This window comes from Aotus nancymaae, unplaced genomic scaffold (assembly GCF_030222135.1).
Source record: "Aotus nancymaae isolate 86718 unplaced genomic scaffold, 86718_ANA_hifiasm-v0.15.2.pri h1tg000058l, whole genome shotgun sequence".
NCBI classification, from domain to species: domain Eukaryota; kingdom Metazoa; phylum Chordata; class Mammalia; order Primates; family Aotidae; genus Aotus; species Aotus nancymaae.
The window spans coordinates 55,307,542-55,328,512 of record NW_026988472.1 but is presented as its reverse complement, the minus strand read 5'-3'; the positions used below and the strand labels follow the sequence as shown (position 1 = coordinate 55,328,512).

The following is a 20,971-nucleotide window of genomic DNA, read 5'->3' as shown; positions in this document are numbered from 1 at the left end:
GGCTCATTTAAGTTGCTTAAATGAGGTTAGGTCCCTGGAAGAGGGAGTTAACCTCAGTCGTCTTACCATCTCTGTCCTCTGCACTGATTTGCCTCTGAGTACATGTTTTCAGACTTCCCTCTGAGTACATGTTTTCAGACTTCCCTCCTGGAAGGGCATCTACTTTAGCCTTTAAAAAAACGTTCAATAGTTTTTGGGAAACAGGTGGTGTTTGATGACATGGATAAGTTCTTTAGTGGTGACTTCTGAGATTTTCATGCACCTGTCACCGGAGCAGTGTACACTGTACACAACGTGTAGTCTTTTATGCCTCACTCCCCTCCCACCCTTTCCCCAAATCCCCAAAGTCAATTGTGTCATTCTTATGCCTTTGCATCCTCATAGCTTAGCTCCCACTTATGAATGAGAACATACGATGGTTGGTTTTCCATTCCTGAGTTACTGCACTTAGAAGAGAAGTAGAGATAGGGTTTAGTCCAGAAAGGGTTTCACCACGTTGACCAGGCTGGTCTCGAACTCCTGGCCTCAGGTCATCCACACGTCTCAGCCTTCCAAAGTGCTAGGATTACAGATGTAAGCCACCACACCCGCCTGCAAGTGTCTTTTATATATAGTGACTTCTTTTCCTCTGAGTAGATACCCAGGAGTGGGATTACTGGATCAAACGGTAGATCTACTTTTAGTTCTTTAGGAATGTCCATACTGTTTTCTATAGTAGTTGTACTAGTTTACATTCCCACTAACAGTATATGAGGGTTCCCTTTTCACTACATCCACATCAACATCTGTTGTTTTACCTTTATTTTATGCAAAGAGAGAAGTCAAGAGAGCATCATGTTGGGCACTTCTGCTGCTATTCAGCAGCAGTGCTTGGTGCTTGGAGAGAGACACTCGAGTTTGGGTAGACATCTGGGAGATTCACTTGATCTCCAAAGACCCCTGTTATGTTGTGTTGGACGGTGGATCCTGAATCCACCCAGAGAAACCTGATACCAATAACATCCCCACTTGTGTTCCAGGAGCCCCTTGGTCTTCACGTCTTTGGTGTGCGCACTCTTGAACATGTGCCAGGCACACAGCATGCATGACGACAAGCCTAATATTGTCCTGATTATGGCCGATGACCTGGGTATTGGAGATCTGGGCTGCTATGGCAATGACACCATCAGGTATGGCGGGTTCATGGCAAGTCGTACACTCATCAGTTGTTCAGAGTCGGCAGGCTGACAGATTGTACGACTGCATCTACATGCAAAAGCAAATGGATTTGTTGGGATTTTTTTTTTTGTTACTTTAAAGTTTCTGATAGTTTAAAATTATTTAGATTATTTGTCTTATGATTACATTTTCAATAATTTTAATTTGAATCTCCTTCAGTTTTTAAACTTAAGAAGTAATAATTGTCCATGTTCACAGGGCACACACTGAAGTTTGGATACATACAATGTATAGTGATCAGGTCAGGGTAATCAACATATCCAGTGTCTCCAGCATGAACTAGGATGGTCATAGTAAAAGCATGGCTGTCTGGACCCGAGTCCTGACTCTGCACTTACTAGCTCTAAAGTCTTGGAGAAGTCACTGAACTTCTCTGTGCCTTAGTTTTCTTATTTGTCGAATGCAGAGAAGAGTTTATACCCCTGAGTTTATATATGTAAAGAACTTAGAATAGTACCTAACACACAACTACCCTTGATCCTACAGTCTATTATGAAGCATGATGATTGTGTATACATGTATATATACAGATATGAACATATAAATGTAATTATAGAAATACATGTGATATATTTCATATATGAATATAAAATCACATGAATATAATTGTACAAAATATAATCATATAAAATATAATAATATAAATATCATCGTATAAAATATAATGATATAAATGTAATTATATTTATATATATTTACATTTTTGTATTTATATAGACATTTATATATGTATCTGTGGGTATATAATGAATATATATGAATATATTATATGATATATAAAATATATATTGTATATTTATTATATTGTATATCCATATATTATGAATATATGTTCAATATATAAACATGAATATATTTATAATATATATTATATATTACAAATATATATTAATATGTTATTCATATATACTTGAATATATACATATTACATATGTCTGTGAATATATATTCATTTATATATAAACATAAATTTATATACATTTATACATCTTTAAATATATAAATATATTTATATATTTTATACAAATATATGTAAATAAATGTATGTAAATATATATTTATATATTTTACACAAATACAAATTTATATAAAATGAATATTCATACCTATTCATAATATATAAAAGTATATATTATAAATCTATATTTATATATATTCATTATGTACATATATATTCATATTCATAATATATAAATATATATGTTTATAAACATATTCATAAATATGTATAAATTTATAAATATATAAATGTGAATACGTATATTCAGTAGAATTCATCATTCTGTTTCCTAATTTGGGGAGCCAACATATCCTCTAAGGTGGTGAGCTTATATTTTTAACAATGGGCATTCTGAAAGAAGAAAAACAGATATGAAACAAAAACTCAGAGCTTTGTGGTGGATGGAAGTCATCTATATTAGCCGTGCTTAAACTGAGCTTAGGATTACATCATTACGAGGCATACATCATACACTTTTAAGATCATTATGTTGTCTGAGTAATAGATGCTGAAGGTAGTCATCGCAGTTTTCAACAACAGAGCCAGGAGTCAAAAGTCGTCGCCAAAAATTAACCATTGCTCATGAGAAAAGAAGGGAGGAGTCACCCAAAAGCACAGAAACGGTGTCCATAAATAGCAGATACTTACAGAGTGGATGTTGGCGTGGGGTACCGGTGTTTTCTGAAAACATTAGCAATTTGAGAAGTGGGATTGTAATGTAAAATCTAAAACCAGGCACATGTGCCCCAGGAATGCAGTTTACAATTTTTTTTTCTTTGCAAAATAAATAATGGTTTAAAAGTCGGTAGGTGATTTCCATATCTGGAAAAAAAACCAGATAAACGCCTTGGTAAAGCTGGAAATTCTTCTTGCACCACTTACCTGTTCAAGAAGAATTTGTAGCTCTACCAAGGCATTTATCTATTTTTTTCTCTCATGAATAAATAATGAGTTTATTTATTCATTTATTCTGTCATGAATGAATAAATAATTTCTCTCATGAATAAATGTAGAATTCATCACATTTTATTTTCATCCAAGAGGTGATTGATTCTTTTCCCAGAAATCTCTGCAGCCTCCAGAAATCTCCTGTTAAATTATTTTTTAATGGACGAATTACAGTTGTGTGTATATATGGTGTACATTGTGATGTTTTGATTCCTGTATCCATTGTGGAACAGCTAAATCAAGCTAATGGACATGCAGGGCCTCACATACTTATTTATATGTAGTGAGAGTGGTCAGAATTATGGCAATTTGAAGAATAGAATACATTGTTGTATCTGCAACAGATCTCTTAAATGTATTCCTCTATGTGGGGAATAGATCAAGTGGAGGATTCATTCACATTTGGCTACACGAACCGTGGTATCCTTTAAGCTACCTGTTCTCAACCCTCACCCTCGCCCCTGATGCCCGCCATTCTACTGTCTACCTCTGAGTTTGGTATTTTTCGACTCCACACATAAGTGAGATTATGCAGTATTTGTCTCTCTGTGCTTGGCCCATTTCATTTAATCTAATACCCTTCCAGTTCATCTGTGTTGTTGAAAATGATGGGATTTCCTTCTTTTGAATATTTAATCATATGACACTTTTGCAGCCTGTGTAGACTGCAGGGGAATGTATCTATCAAACGGCTGGGTGGGTGGACCCCATCCCTAGGTCTGTAAGTAGTTAGGCATAAGTGAGGTCTGTAAGTAATTAGCCTCGATGAATCAGACCCCAATCCCTTAAGCATTTTATTTTGTAAGGCTGCAGTACAGTGAATAGACACCATATAGCAGCACCCAAGTATACCAAGCCTACAAAAGAACAGCTGCCTGCAATCCCAGTCCCATTTCTCCTTGACACGGGCAACAAAGAAAAAGGAGTTCTGTGTGCAGTTACCTGCTCTGGGCACCTGGAAATCACAACGAACAGAGATCTATGTCTGTCTCTGTCTCCCCACCCCCGTCTGCTTGTCTCTCTTTCTAGCTCTGTCTCTGATTGTCTCCCTCTGTCTCCCTATGTCTGTCTATCTCATTCTATCCATTTCTTTCTCTCTCTCTCTCCCCCTCTGTCTTTTTCCATCTCTCTGTTTGTCTCTCTTTCTGTGTCTCTCACTCTGTCTTACTCTGTCTCTCTCTTTTCATCTCTTTCTGTTTGTCTGTCTCCCCTCATCTGTCTGTCTCTCTTTTTCCATCTTTTTCTGTTTCTCTCTGTCTCCCTCCCTCTCTTTATCTTTCTTTCCATTTCTTTCTGTCTCTGTCTCTTTCCATCTCTCTCTTTCTGTTTGTCCCTCTCTGTCTTTCTCTGTCTCCCTCTTTCTCTGTCTCTCTTTAATCTCATTCTGTCTGTCTATCTCTCTGCCTCCCTTTCTGTCTTTCTCTCTACCTCTCTCTGTCTCTCTCCCTCCTCTCTCTCTTTCCATCTCTCTCTGTTTCTGTGTCTTACTCTCTGTCTCTTTCTGTCTCTTTTCATCTCTCTCTTTCTGTTTGTCTCTTTCTGTCTCTCTCTTTCTGTCTGTCTCTCTTTCATCCTTTCTTTCTGTCCATGTCTCTCTCTGCCTCACTTTCTGTCCCTGTCCCTGTCTCTATCTGTCTCTCCTCTCTCTTTCCACCTCTGCCTTTCCGTGTGTCCCTCTGCCTTTCTCTTGCTCTTCTCTGCTTTCCCCCCTCTTCTCTACCTTTTCCTTCTCTCCAATACACCTTCTCTCTCCCCCTTCAGGACACCTCACATCGACCGCCTCGCCAGGGAAGGAGTGCAGCTGACTCAGCACCTCTCGGCTGCCCCCCTCTGCAGCCCAAGCCGGTCCGCGTTTCTGACGGGAAGGTACCCCATCCGATCAGGTGCGCAAACTGGAGGCTCTGCTGGACTCGGCCCTCATGTTAGGATGTGAGGAAATAAAAATGTGGCTTGACTACCTTAACAAGTAAAAAAGAGCTGTGCACGATGGCTCACACCTGTAATCCCAGAACTTCAGGAGGCCAAGGCAGGAGGATTGCTTGAGCCCAGGAGTTTAAGACCAGCCTGGGCAACAGAGCAACACCCCATCTCCACAAATCTTTTTTGTAATTAACTGAGCATAGTCGCATGTGCCTGTGGTCCCAGCTACTTGGGAGGCTGAAGTGGGAGGATCACTTGAGTCTAGGAGTTTGAGGATGCAGTGAGCCATGATCACACCATTGCACTCTAGCCTCGTTGACAGAGTATGTCTTAGAAAGAAAAAAAAAGGTACAAAGGAAGGAAAAAAGCACACATGAGCATAGATGCACTGGCATACACAACTACCACCATCCACATCAAAATCGCTGCGCTTCAAATAGATGCAACGCCACCCTGTGTGACTGAGTTGTCTTCTGACGCAATGACAGCTTTTTATCTGAATTCCAAGTCACTGAGTATACATTTGTGTTTCCCAGGTCAACAAAGAGAAGCTCTCTTGGAATGAAATACTTACCACAACATGTGTTTACACATGCAGTCTCTCACCACAAAATATCTTTTTTCCTTTCTTTCAAACCACAAAGTCATAAACCAGGAAATAGCTATCAGATTTTGGACAACTTTTATCACAGCAGTTTACCCATGGAGAGAGTAGGATTATCCTCTTGCTCAATTTATATCAATTTCATTTCATTTATTTATTATTATTATTATTTAAGACAAAGTCACATTCTGTTCAGGCTGGAGTGTGGTGATGTGATCTCGGCTCACCACAATCTCCACCTCCCTGGTTCAAGCAATTCTCCTGCCTGAGTCTCCTGAGTAGCTGGGATTATAGGCATGTGCCACCATGCCCGGCTAATTTTTGTATTTTTAGTGGAGACAGGGTTTCACCATATTGGCCAGGCTGGTCTCGAACTCCTAACCTTGTGATCCACCTGTCTCAGCCTCTCAAAGTGCTGGGATTACAGGCATGAGCCACAGTGCCTGGTCTATTATTATTATTTTTGAAATGGAGTCTCATTCTGTTACCCAGGCTGGAGTGCAGTAGTGCGCTCTTGGCTCACTGCAACCTTTACCTCCTGGGTTCAAGCAATTCTCCTGCCTCAGCCTCCTGAGTAGCTGAGATTACAGGCATGTGCAACCAGGCCCAGTTAATTTTTGTATTTTTGTTAGAGATGGGTTTTTGCCATGTTGGCCAGGCTGGTCTTGATCTCCTGACCTCAGGTGATCTGCCTACCTTGGCCTCCCAGAGTGCTGGGATTATAGGCATGAGCCACCACACCCAGCCATATATCAATGTTAGATAAAATAAAAATGAAATGAGAAGAAGAAAATTATCCTAAGCTCTAGTTGTCATGTTCTTGTTACTTTTTAATTTATTATTATTATTTTGAGACAGGGTCTTGCTCTGTTGTGCAAGATGGAGTGCAGTGGTGTGATCACAGCTCACTGTAGCCTCAACCTTCCAGGCTCAGGTGATCCTCCCACCTCAGCCTCCTAAGTAACTGGAACCCCAAGTGTGCACCACTATGTCTAACTCATTTTTTAATTACCTGTAGAGACAGGGTCTTGCTGTGTTGCCCAGGCTGGTCTCGAACTCCTGAACTCAAGCCATCCTCCCTTTTTGGCATCCAAAAGTGCTGCGATTACAGGCACGAGCCACTGCATCCAATCTGGTGACTTTTTTTTTTTTTTTTTAGACAGTGTCTTCCTTTATTGCCCAGGCTGAAGTGCAGTATCGCAATATCAGCTCATTGCAGCCTGAAACTCCCAGACTCAAGCAATTCTCCCTCCTCAGCCTCCTGAGTAGCTGAGATTATAGGCACTTGCCACCACGCCTGGCTAATTTTTGTATTTTTGGTAGAGACAGGGTCTCACCATGTTAACCAGGTTGGTCTTGAATTCCTGAGCTAAAGTGATCCACCCACCTTGGCCTCCCAAAGTGCTGGGATTGCAAGCGTGAGCCACCGTGCCCAGCTGAAATTAGCTATTGTAAAGAGTGCAATTCATTTAGCACTTTCCCAATATTCTACAGCCATCATCTCCATCAACTTCTAGAACATTCCCATCACCCACAAAGGAGATCTTGTCCCCATGAAGCAGTCACTCCCCATTCCCTCTTCTCACAGCCTCTGGTCACCAAGAATCCACTTTCCCCTTCTATGTATTTGTCCGTCCTGGACATTTCACATAAAAGGAATCATACAGTATGTGACAGTCTGTGACTGGCTTCTGTCACCGAGCGTCATATTTTCTGGCAGCCTGGGTCAGAGCTTCATTTATGTTGAATACTATTCCCTTGCATGGATTCACTACATTTTCTCCATCCATTCATCAACTGAAGACAATTCAAGACGTCTCCACCCTTTAGCGATTATGAGGAATACAGCTATGAATTTAAGTGTGCAAGTTTTTGTTTGAATACTGGTTTTCAATCCTTTTGGGTTTCTCAGGAATCTCAATTCTTTTGAGATTTCCCAGGAGTGAAATTTATGGGTTGTATGGTTCTATTTTTTTCTTTTTTTCTTTTCTTTCTTTCTTTCTTTCTTTTTTTTTGAGATGAAGTCTCACCCTGTTGCCAGGCTGGGGCTCAGTGGCATGATCTCAGCTCACTGCAACCTCTGCTATCTGGGTTCAATCGACTCTTCTGCCTCAGCCTCCCAAGTAGCTGGGATTACAGGCATGCGCCACCAAGCCTGGCTAATTTTGTATTTTTAGTAGAGACAGGGTTTCACCATATTGACCAGGCTGGTCTTAAACTCCTGACGTCAGGTGATCCACCTGCCTTGGCGTCCCACAGTGCTGGGATTACAGGTGTGAGTCACCACATCCACCCATATGGTTCTATTTTTTAAAGGTGAGGGAAGTGGGCTGGGGGCACAGTGGCTCACACCTGTAATCCCAGCATTTTGGGAAGCCGAGGAGGGAAGATAACTTGAGGTCAGAATTTCGAGACCCGCCTGGCCAACATGGTGAAACCCCGTCTCTAATAAAAATGCAAAATTAGCCAGGCATGGTGGCTCACACCTGTAATCCCAGCTATTTGGGAGGCTGAGGCAGGAGAATCATTTGAACCCGGGAGGCGGAGGTTACAGAGTGCCACTGCACTCCAGCCTGGGCAGCAGTGTGAGACTCCATCTCAACAACAAAAAAAAAGAGAGAGAGAGAGAGGAAGAAAAAAAAAGTGAGGGAAGTGGTCTTGGCTTGTGGGCACAGATGCTGCACTTTAGTGTCAGATTATATGGATTCCAGATAGTGGTTCTTGGAGGCAGAATAAAGTCTCATGTATCAACCCTACTGCCAAACTGCTGTCACTGACTTTGGGCAAGAAGAAAGAAAAGGTCTTTTCTGTCACACGCCTGTAATCCCAGCTACTCCGGAGGTTGAGGCAGGAGAATTGCCTGAACCCAGGAGGCGGAGGTTGCAATGAGCTGAGATTGCACCACTGCACTCCAGCCTGGAGACAGAGCGAGACTCTGTCTCAAAAAAAAAAAATCTTAGTTTGTTTGGGCTGCTATAACAAAAATGCCGTAGACAGGGTGGCTTATCAACAACAGACATTTATTGCTCACAGTTCTGGCAGCTGAGAGTCCAAGATCAAGGGTGGCAGATTCAGGACCTGCTTCCTGCTTCATAGACGGCGCCTTTTTTCGGTGTCCCCTCTTGGTGAAAGGGGTGAGGGAGCTCTCTGGGGTCCCTTTTATAAGGGCACTGATTCCATTCTTGAGGCTCCACGCTCCTGACTTCATCCCCACCTAAAAGCCCTACCTCTTAAAACCATTAACTTGCAGATGAGCCTTTCAACGTGCAAATTTTGAAGTGACAAAAATCTTCCCTCCATAGCAACACCAACTCATTGTGCTTTTTTCCACACTACCTCTAGGTATGGTTTCTAGTGGTAATAATACACGTGTCGTCAAAAGTCTTGCAGTCCCCGCAGGCCTCCCTCTAAATGAGACAACATTTGCAGCCTTGCTAAAGAAGCAAGGATACAGCACAGGGCTTATAGGTAAGACACAAGAATCGCTGTTAGTCATCGAACATAAGGTAATAATGTCCTTTGTTCTATCCTTGATTTATGACTTTCTTGGAAATGCTGTATTTCACAATGTCTTATGTTCTGGCACAGTGGCCATGCCTATAATCCCAGCACTTTGGGAGGCCAAGGTGGGAGGATCGCTGGAGGCCAGGAGTTTCAGACCAGCCTGGGCAACATAGAAAGAGCCCATCTCTAAAAATATAAAATTAGCTGGGCACAGTGGCATGCGCCTATGGCCCCAGGCACTCAGGAGACTAAGGTGGGAGGATTGCTTGTGCCAGGAGTTCTTTTTCTTTTTTTTTTTTTTAAGACAGAATCTCGTTGTGTTTCTGTGTGCACGATCTCAGCTCACTGCAGCCTCCACCTCCTGGGTTAAAGGGACTCCCGTTCCTCAGCCTCCTCAGTAGCTGGGACGACAGGCACGTGACACCACAACTGACTAAATTTTGTATTTTTGGTAGAGATGGAGTTTCATCATGTTGGCCAGGCTGGTCTCAAACTCCTGGCCTCCAGTGATCCGCCAACCTTAGCCTCCCAGTGCTGGGATTATGGGAGTTAGCCAGCACACTCAGTCTGACTCTTCATACAGCCCAGTGATAGGAGATGTTTTAAAACGAATATATTGCAAGAATATAAAATTTGTCTGGCTCTGCACGCCCGCATAGTCTCTCACCATGTATCCCGTCACCTGCCTCTTTGTTTCATTAAAACTGGACCACATAGATTTTCTTCTAACTGCCAAAGATGGCAGGAGTCCTCAGTCACCCAGCAGGTGGAGCTTCAACTACTATTCCTGTTTGGGAAGCCTGGGTTTCAGCCGGCATGAGAATAAGATGCTATTTTAAACCCCTTCAACTTTGGTGACACATCTGCTGTTGATAAAAGAAGACAGTCTCCCTGGGTTGCAGGACAGGAAGCCTAAGCCTCTCCTCTACCTACCCCGCAGGGACTGAGTTTGGTGAAAGCATGGGCATTCTTGACGGGGCCCTCATCACATACAGGAAGCAGTTAATATTCCTAGTAGATACACATTATCGCAGCCTCGGAGGGTTTGCTGAGCAATGACATGCTAGCAGGACTCACACAAACCCTTTGGTGATCATTCAATGTGGTACGTTTTACTGAATAAATCCCTTGCTTCAGTTTTTAACGAGAGCCCCTAGGATTTTCAGCCAGCCAGCTATTCATCTATCCACGCTGGGTCCATCCTCCATGATTTATCTATAGCTATCATTGGTCATCTCTCTGTCTCTCTTTCTCCATCCATCCATCCACCCGTATATCTCTATGCATCCATCGCTCTACGTGTCTATTAATCGATCCATCTTCTATCATTTATCTATCATCTGTGTATCTATCTACCCATCATCTATCTATTCATCATCTATAATTTCTTTATTCATCCACCCATTTGTCTATCATGTATCTATCCATCATCTATCCATCATCCATCTATCCATCATATCTATGTATTCATCTATCCACGCATATATCTCCATCTACCTACCTATCTCTTCACCTACTCAGCAGCCCACCCACGTGTCCATCCATTCACCTACACATACATACATGCCCCATGTATCCATCCATCATTTGTTTCTATCGTATTTATCACATCTATCTCTCTATTGATATTACATACACATATGTATACATAGATGTATACTCCATAATTTACTTTTATCCATCACACTCTAGCTGTCTATTCATCTCCCCACAACACAGGTCTATTCATGCATCTGTGTAATCACCCACTCATCTATCATTCCATCCATCCACACACATCTATACATGCTCCATCTAGCCTTCATCATTTATTTGAATCTGTCCTCTCCTACCCTCTCCTCTATCCTATCTATCTATCTGTCTATCTACCTACCTACGTATCTACCTACTTATCTTTGTATCTATTTATATATTGATCCATCCATCCAAACACTCACTCTATCTCTATCATCTATCTGCCTATCTTTCTCTCTACATATTATCTATCTATCTGTCTATCTATATATCATCTGTATATATCTATCTAGCTATATCTGTGTATACACCTATCCTTTCATCATATGTAACCTGCCTTGTCTCTATGATGTATCTATCTTTGTGGATATGACTTTGTCTTCTCAGTGAATGAGAAAATTTCTAGTTCACGTCCTTGAAAGAAAATCATGATTTTATTTTTCTCCCTTATTTTTTATCCTGTCCTGTTGCTCAGAACCAGATCTAAATAAAAACTTCCTCTATGAACTAAAGAAGAACGAAAAAAACGTGGCTAAGTGGAACTTGGATGTTTTACACCAAGGAATTATCTCTGCCACTTTATTTGTGTGCCTTAGCTGGTTGTTTCCCATGAAGAATGGTCACAGCGTTCTTTGCCATGTGCTGGCGTGTGTTGACATATTGATGTGTACATGTGTTTGTGTGTTTGGTTTTAGGCAAATGGCACCAAGGCCTGAACTGTGACTCCCGAAGTGACCACTGCCACCATCCATATAATTATGGGTTTGATTACTACTATGGCATGCCGTACACTCTCATTGACAGCTGCTGGCCGGCCCCCTCTCGTAACATGGAACTAGCCTTTGAGAGTCGGCTCTGGCTCTGCATACAGCTGGTTGCCATTGCTGTACTCACACTAACCTTTGGGAAACTGAGCGGCTGGGTCTCCGTTCCCTGGCTCCTGATCTTCTCCATGATTCTGTTTATTTTCCTCTTGGGCTATGCTTGGCTCTCCAGCTACACGTCCCGTTTATACTGGGACTGCCTCCTCATGCGGGAGCACGAGATCACAGAGCAGCCCATGAAGGCCGAACGAGCTGGATCCATTATGGTGAAGGAGGCGATTTCCTTTTTAGAAAGGTAAATGTAATAATTAAAGATACATGTAATAATGATAACGATCTCTTTTTTAAAAGGACCTACATAGATCAGTAGAGTGATTGTAGTTGATAGTAATCTATTGTACAATTATAAATAGCTAAAAGAGAATAATTCAAATGGCTCTAGCATAAAGAAAACACAAATATTTAAGGTGATGGACAACCCAATTACACTGATTTGAAATAATAAATCATTTGTAATAATTATTTACAAATTATATGAATGTATTGAATCGCAACATGTCCCCTAAAAATATGCACATCTTTAATAGGGGGCAATGGTATACAAATGTTGAGTTAGGAAATGGAATATTGCTAAGTGGTGTAGAAAGTGTATTGAAGACCAGCTGGACTCTTCAGTTGCTACCTACAGAGACAGTGCCTTGTTTGGGCTTCTGTTATTAAAATCATGGTCTCTCTGTTGGCTCTGAAATTTATATGTGGTCAGACCATGGAGGCAGACCCTAGTAACTCAAACTCACAAAATTTTTATGTGAATTTACAATGCATCTTGTCATCGTGTTAATTTACAAGAGGAAATATATACATATACAATATATATCTATATATACATACAACATATATGCATATATACCTATATGTATACTATATATGTATATATATATTTTATAATATTTTTTGTTTGGTTCCCTGATACCTATAGATAGATATAGATACAGATAAATTTATATATATTAGGCAATCAGACAAAAAAAGTAAGTTGTCCATTGCATTATGTCCCTGTTGTTAAAAAATCAAAAAACCCTACTTGGGGAAATGAAAATCAGAAGGCTTCTCTTTGAGCATGTGATATGTAAGGGCTATTTCATGAATTGGATGAGGTTAATGGTCAAGAGTGATTGTTATAAAAACTTTATGCCTCCAGAACAGAATGGCTGGAAATTTTCAAGGGTATCTATCCTCTTGTTGTTGGACTTTCTTTAAAAAAAGTCGGTGGACCCATTTTTCATTTGTTTTTTCCATATTGATTAAAGCTTCATCTTTACCAATAGCCATTCTAGGATCTGGATTTTCAGGATGTAAGGTGTCTTGTGCACTCTGGTACACAGCTTTGTCCTTACTCTGTAGTCCAAGTGAAGGTAATAAAAATGTAGTCTGGCGTTGGGCGCGGTTGCTCACGCCTGTAATCCCAGCACTCTGGGAGGCCGAGGCGAGTGAATCGTCTGGGGCCAGCCTGACCAACATGGTGAAACCTCGTCTCTATTAAAAATACAAACATTAGCTGGGAGGCTGAGGCAGGAGAATCACTTGAACCTGGGAGACGGAGGTTGCAGTGAGCTGAGATCACACCATTGCACTCCAGCCTGGACAACAGTGGGAGACTCTGTCTTTAAAAAAAAAAAGTTGTCTAGGAGTAATAAGGCCATATTTGCTCTGTAGATGAAACTGAATGCTTGGTGTCACTTAGGGCAAATCCTTTTCTCCCTGGTACGTTTCCAAATGTGCAGAGTTCTATGAATTTTCACAGAAAGAGCATCGATAGGCTACAAGTTAGCACCAACCACTCTGAAAGTGTAAGATAAGCAATCCTATTCTCTTCTGCCTGCCAGTTTGAGTCTTCAGGCATTCTCACACATTTCACCTATGACTCTACATTAGTGCTTGAAGAACAGATCTACATTGTTCACCAAAACCTCTGTTGAGTTTCAGAAGTTTCACATGATCCACAATAACACGATATTGAGTGGAAAAAACAATGGTAGACAGGAAATACAAAGACTTGGACAATGTGACAGTAAGCTCATGGCTTAGGCTCGTGAACACTAGAAACTATGTTTATCTGCATTCTCAGTGTATGAATCTCCTACAGTTGCTATAACAAATCACTATAGGGCTGAGTACAATGGCTCGCACCTGTAATTCCAGCACTTTGGAAGGCTGAGATAAGTGGATCACTTGAGTCCTGTTGAGCTTGAGACCAGTCAAGACAACACAGGGAGACCATATCTCTACAAAAAAATAAAAAATAAATTAACTGGAAATGGTGGCATGCATCTGTAGTAACAGCTGCTCAGGCGGCTGAAGTGGGAGGATTAACTGAGCTGGGGATTTTGAGGCTGCAGTGAACTGTGATTGCACCACTGCACTCCAGTCTGGGCAACAGAGTGAGGTCCTATCTCAAAAAAAGTACCACAGAAGTAGTGGCCTAATGCAACACGAATTTATTATTCTACTGTTCTTGATGCCAAAAATCCAAAATTAACCTCGTGAGCTAAAATCACGACGTTGGCAGGGCTAGTTACTTCTGGGGATTCTAGGGGAGAATCTGTTACTGTCTCCTCTAGTTTCTCGAAGCTGCCTGCATTCCTTAGCTTGTAGGGTTTTGTTTTCTGACTCAGACCCCTCTGTGTCTCTCTTATGACAGGACCTTTCTGATTCCACTGGATCTACCCAGATAATCCAGATAATCACCTCATCTCACAATCCTTAATTCATTCCCATCTGCAAAGACCTTTTACCATGTAACATCACATATTCACAGGTTTTGGGAATTAGGATGTAGCTGTCTTTGGAATGGGACATTATTCAGGTGATCACTTTGACCATGACTCTTTATTTTGGCAGCTTAGTTTGGGTTGCAAACTATTTAATTTTAAATCTTTAATGTTCAGAGTTGTGCTTCCTCTGTAGGCTCTGGGGGGGATTCTTCCTGCCCCTCCCCACTCCTGATGGCTCCAGGCATCCCTGGGCTTGTGGCTCCATCACTCCAGTCTGTGCTTCATCTGCATATGGCCTTTCCCTCTGTGTCTGTGTCTCATCTTAAGTCTCTCATAAGGACAATGGTCATTGGATTTAGTGCCCATCCTAATTCCAGGATGACCTCATCTTCAGATCCTTTAATGACCTCTGCAAAGGTCCTTATATCCAAATAAGGTCTCATTTCAAGTTCTGGGCTTTAAATATATGGACATATCTTTCTGGGGTCTACTATTCAATCTACTACAATTGTATCCAGTTTCTTCTGGAGGCTCTAGGGGAGGATCCTTTCTGCCTCCTCCAGCTCCTAGTGGCTCCAGACGTCCTTTGGCTGGTGGTCACATTACTCCATTTCCACGTGGCCTTTTCTTCTGTGCTTGTGTCTCCTCTTCTCTTACATGGACAACCTTACTGAATTTGGGATTCATCCTAATCCAGAATGATCGCATCTTAACTAGTTAAATCTCCAAAGGCCCCATTTCCAAATAAGGTCTCATTCTGAGGTTTCAGGTGAACATGAATTCTGAGGGGTCACTGTTCAAGACACCACGAGACAAGACTTGTTTTTTAAATTCATTTATTTTTCTTTTTTTATATTTTGATATCTCATCAGAGCAAAAATTTCCCAACAAATGGCATTTGTGGTGTGTGCTTCCCTGGGTAGCTGAGGACTTACCATTCATGCAGATGGATTATCAAAATTAAAAGTGGGTCAGCCTAGTTCCCTGTATCCTCATGTGAGAACCTACAGTGTGCAAATGCCAAGGGCTTTCTGTTTGTACTGGCTTATGGCTTATGAAACTCTTGATCTTGCTAAGAAATGAGTTCCATACCACTATCTCTTGATGTCTCTCAGGGTGTGACTATAGTTTGAGGCTTCATGAACAGTGAGAACATCAACCTAACAGAGCTGGATTTGACTTTTTGCACTCTCATGATATGGGAGGTCTGTGTTGGCTTGCAGTATATTCTACAGCTGTCCTGGCATCTGAGAATCAAAAGAACTGTGATGGTGTCACAGGACTACGAGGTTCATATGCCTGCTGCACAGTAACATACCAATACACTGAGATAGCAGGGTTTACAGCAGAGAAAGAGTTTAATAATTTCAGGACAATTAGTGCAAACATGAGAGGAGACCTCAAATCCATCTTTTTTTTTTTCTTTCTTTTTTTGAGGCAGAGTCTCACTCTGTTGCCCAGGCTGGAGTGCACTGATGCAATCTCAGCTCACTGCAACTTCTGCCTCCTGGGTTCAGCAATTCTTCCACCTCAGCCTCCCACTAGTTGGGATTACAGGAGCCCACCATCATGCCTGGCTACATTTTATACTTTTAGTAGAGACAGGATTTCACCATGTTGGCCAGGCTGGTCTTGAACTCCTAACCTAGGGTGACCTGCCTGCTTCAGCCTCCCAAAGTTCTGTGATTACGTGTGTATGCCACTGTGCCTGGTCTCAAATCTATCTTTCCAATGAGTTCTGGGCTGTGTTTTTTAGGGAAATCATGGAGGGTCTTGGGGTCACTGATAGGTTGAGGTAAGAGGGAATGAAATCATCAGAATATAGAAATGGCATGCTTTGTTAAGTCAGCTTCTCATAGGGTCTTTTAGAGCAGCTGACATCAGTAGTTTCCCTGGTATGCAGGTCCTGAAAGGTTACTGCAAATGGAAAACAACATTTCATGTTATGTTATCATCCTGTAACAGGGTCTATGTCATTCTAGGACAAATAGGTACCAAACTAGTAGGAAGACATAGATTAGAGAGCAAACTGGCCTCAGGATCAAAGATGAGTATGCTGCAAGCTTAGTTCATTTTGTTTCTCCCCCTCCCTTCCTCTCTGATTGCTTTATGAAGTTTATAGAGACGGTTTCAGTAGCATCGCCAAAGGGGTTGGGGAGCAGTTGAGGTGCTGGAGGATCTTGGAATACATTTCACGCAGGATGGGGCCCTTGGGTGGACCCACTCTATCTTCTGCAGCATGGAGAAGAAGGAAATACGTCATGTCTGTGAGAAGCCAAAACATATTGTTTTTCACATTCATAGGTGTTGAAAATTCACAAGTAGTGTCATTGATGTCTTCTCAGGCACCGTGAGGGACCTTTCCTCCTCTTCTTCTCCTTTCTTCATGTGCACGTGCCTCTCCCCACCACAGACGATTTCATTGGCACCAGCAAGCATGGTTTATATGGGGACAACGTGGAAGAGATGGACTCCATGGTGGGTAAGTCACAGGACCTAAGTGGACGGAAACTAACGTGTTCTGATAGTACAGGGCACCTGAAAACTGCTCTTGGTCAACCTGTAGAGTGAAGAGAATTATGACCATGGGACAGGGTTGGTCTGAGACATAAATGAGCTAATAGTTGCAAGCAATTGAGAAAGTCAGCAAAATACCATATGCATTTCCTCTCCTTACTTTGCATGCCATCCACTTATTAACTGGGGTCTTTGTCTACTTGGCTGCATCTCCGGTGCTGGCCAGACCACAAATTAGACCTTCTTTTTAAAATTTTCAACTCTTATTTTAGATTCAGGGAGTACATGCGCAGATTTGTTACCTGGGTGTATTATGTGATGCTGAGGTTTAGGATATGATCAAACCCTTCACCCAGACACTAAGCATGGCACCCAATGGTTAGTTTTCAACCCTTGCCCCCTCCTCCCTTCACCCCTCCAATAGTCCGCAGTATCTATTGTTCTGATCTGTGTTCATGTATACTTGATGCTACGCTCCCACTTATTTTGTTTTGTTTTTAAAAATAAATTTTGTTGTGTATATTTAAGATTCACAAGGTGATGTTAGAAGATACATATAGATGGTAAAATGATTACTATAGTGAAGCAAATAGTAATCATTAATATACTTATGTCAAGTAATAGTAATGTCATAAGCAAACCTATCTATCATCTCACATAGTTACTTTTTTGTGATAAGATCAGCTAAAATCTATTTAACAAAAATACAGCTGAACACAGTGCCTCACGTCTGTAATCCCGGCACTTTGGGAGGCTGAGGCAGGAGAATCACTTGAGCCCAGGAGTTTGAGACCAGCCTGGACAACATAGTGAGACCCTGTCTCTATAAAAACACAAAAATTAGCTGGGTGTGGTGGCATGCACCTGTAGTCCCAGGTACTCAGGAGACTAAAGCAGGAGGATTGCTTGAGCCCATAAATTGAGGCTGCAGTGAGCCATGATCGCACCACTGCACTCCAGTCTGGGTGACAGTAGCTCTCACTTATAAGTGAGAACATGCAGTATTTGGTTTCTATTTCTGCATTAATTTGCATAGGATAATGTCCACCACCTGCATGTATGTTACCGCAAAGGACATGATCTTGTTCTTTTTTATGGCTGTGTAGTATTCCATGGCGTATATGTGCCACATTTTCTTTATCCAATCCACTGTTGATAGGTGCCTAGGTTGATTTATGTCTTTGCTGTTGTGAATACTGCTGTGATGAACATATGAATGTACATGTCTTTTTTTCTTTTCTTTTCTTTTCTTTTTTTAAGACGGAGTCTTGCTCTGTCGCCAGGCTGGAGTGCAGTGGCGCAATCTCGGCTCACTGCAACCTCCGCCTCCCGGGTTCAAGCGATTCTTCTGCCTCAGCGTCCTGAGTAGCTGGGACTACAGGTGTGTGCCAAACACCTGGCTAATTTATGTATTTTTTTTTAGTAGAGATGGGGTTTGACCATGTTGGCTGAGATGGTCTCTATCTCTTGACTTCGTGATCCACCCGCCTCGTCTTCCCAAAGTGCTGGGATTACAGGTGTGAGCCACCACACCCGGCCCTTTTTTTTTTTTTTTGAGGCAAGACCCCCCTCTGTCACTCAGGCCGAAGTGCAATGACGTGATCTCAGCTCACTACAACCTCTGCTTTTTGGGTTCAAGTGATTCTTCTGCCTCAGCCTCCCGAGTAGCTGGGACTATAGACACATGCTACTGCACCCGGCTAACTTTTGTGTTTTTTGTAGAGGCAAGGTTTTTTCATGTTGCCAAGGCTGCTCTTGAACTCCTGAGCTCAGGTAAATATGCCTGCCTTGGCCTCTCAAAGCGCTGGGATTACAGGTGTGAGTCACTGCACCCAGCCCACACATCTTTTTGATAGAAAGAGAAATCATATCTTTAGACTCTTTAGTGACATAGCCAACCTTTATTGCAGGTCTGTTGAGCAACAAGATCTTAGCTGGGGTTGGGGACTAACTGGTAAGTCAGAATCCAGTGCCCTCATGAACTCACCTTGTAGAGAGAACAATGTAAATGTGATTTCCTAGGATTTACATGGTAAATATATTGATTAGCAAAATGGCTTCAATTGTCCAACATTAATAAAAGAAAATCATGAGTGAAACTCACATATGTGCAGGAGACAAATTTAAAGTACAATATTTTCCAGATGTAGATATTGTGAAATATATGTCACTAAATCAAAAGATACTTTGGAAAAGTAAGCCTGGAAAAAGCAAAGCCAATTTGTATAGTCTTAAACACATAAAAATATAAAATATTTAAAAATATAAACAACATTCAAACCAAATGCATGCACATGAATAGATGTTTATGTAGGTATAAGTGTGTATGTCTGTGTCTGTAGTGTTTGTGTACATATCTATAGAAACAGATAGATGATTGACAGAGATAGATGATGGATAGACAGATGATAGGTAAATAGATGATAGATAGATAGATAGATAATGGATTGATAGATAGCCCAATAGTATAAGTAGTTACATACATAGAAATATATTAGCTAAATATGTAAATATATTAGTTATATATAAAAATATATTAGCTATATATTAAAATATATATTTTGCATATATATATAAAGTCTACAGTGCTTCTCGGTTGGATACATGCACCATAATTAAGACCTTTTTGTTAAACATATTGCATTTCAAGACACAATGGATCACCAGCTACTATTCATTATAGCTCCAATATCGATAACCAAAATATTTAGAAATAATTTTTCAAGCAGTAAATGAGTATTTTCAAGTTGACTCATGAAAGAAAACTTGAATACATGGAAGGGAAGAGTGGATAGTATAAACATATTAGTTATTTCAGAGTTAACATTGAAGGCTAAGCTAGCTCTGATTAGAGCATTAATTTCTATCCTCTGGGGAGTGATCATTATAGAGGTAATGATGAAATACACACTGAATAAACTGATAGGAAATAAAGTTTCCAGAAACATGTGATCAGAAAGTCTTTGGTAGAAAACATCAAGAAACTCTTCTGTGATCATAAGAAATGCTATCATAAAGAAAAGTACAAAAATTAAAACACAGAAATATGAGATTTGACTTTTAGATCAATGAAGCAGAAAATAATAGCCTTAGAGCAGGTCCAGGAAAGAGAAGAACATTACATTAGGCACAATAAGTTTTTTAAGTCAAGGTGGCAGGGGTGAAACATGTTGGGGAAAGTTTCTGTTATGAGTTGACTTATGTCCCCCCAAAAAGAAAAGATATGTTCAAGTCATAACCCAAGTTACATGAGCGTGGGATCTTATTTGGAAATAGGGTCTTTGCATATGGAATCAAGTTAAGATGAGGTCATTGGGAGTGGGTCCTAATCCGATATGATGAATTAGGATGAGGCTGCTACAAGCTAAGGAAGGCTAAGGACTGATGCCAACTGTCTGAAGCGAGGAAGAGGTAAGGAAAAATCTTCCCCTAGGAACTTCAGAGAGGGAGTGACCCTGCTAGCACCTTGATTTTGAACATCTGGCCTCCAGAACTGTGAGAGAATAAATGTTTGTTGTTTTAAGCCGCCTAATTTGTACTAATGTTTCAGCAGCCCAAGGGAATTCACAGAGTTGGTTTAGGAAAAACCATTACCAATTCAATTAGCATGCTTTTCCATACACATTAAGGACATTGAATGAAACAAAACAAAAACTAGAAGAAGCTATAGTTAAACAGTAAATTTACAACTGGATGGGGTATAGTGTTAGTAATAGCAAAAGGTTATGTGATAAGTAGCATGACTAAAGGCCCTTTGCAAACTGAGGAGATATTAGCAACAACATGGCATTGTTTTAACTCCTTAACAAATAAAGAGTTCTTATAAATCAATAATGGAAACACATAATTCCTCCCAAGAATATCAGCAAAAGCTAAACATGTTTTACAGATTAAAAGTACAAATGTCAGAGTGGACACAGGAGGAAAC

The 20,971-nt window shown here is 41.0% G+C and overlaps 1 protein-coding gene across 2 annotated transcripts in view; it reads left to right on the top strand.

Annotated features, from left to right (window-relative positions):
• ARSF (arylsulfatase F) overlaps positions 1 to 20,971 on the top strand; it is a 39,534-nt gene that overhangs the window by 4,071 nt on the left and 14,492 nt on the right. For both annotated transcript variants that reach the window (XM_012458797.3, XM_012458798.2), the window contains exons 3-7: positions 1,020 to 1,169; positions 4,928 to 5,049; positions 9,033 to 9,158; positions 11,624 to 12,047; positions 16,872 to 17,008. In XM_012458797.3, the coding sequence (XP_012314220.2) occupies positions 1,020 to 1,169; positions 4,928 to 5,049; positions 9,033 to 9,158; positions 11,624 to 12,047; positions 16,872 to 17,008 (959 nt within the window). The remainder of the gene's footprint in view (positions 1 to 1,019; positions 1,170 to 4,927; positions 5,050 to 9,032; positions 9,159 to 11,623; positions 12,048 to 16,871; positions 17,009 to 20,971) is intronic.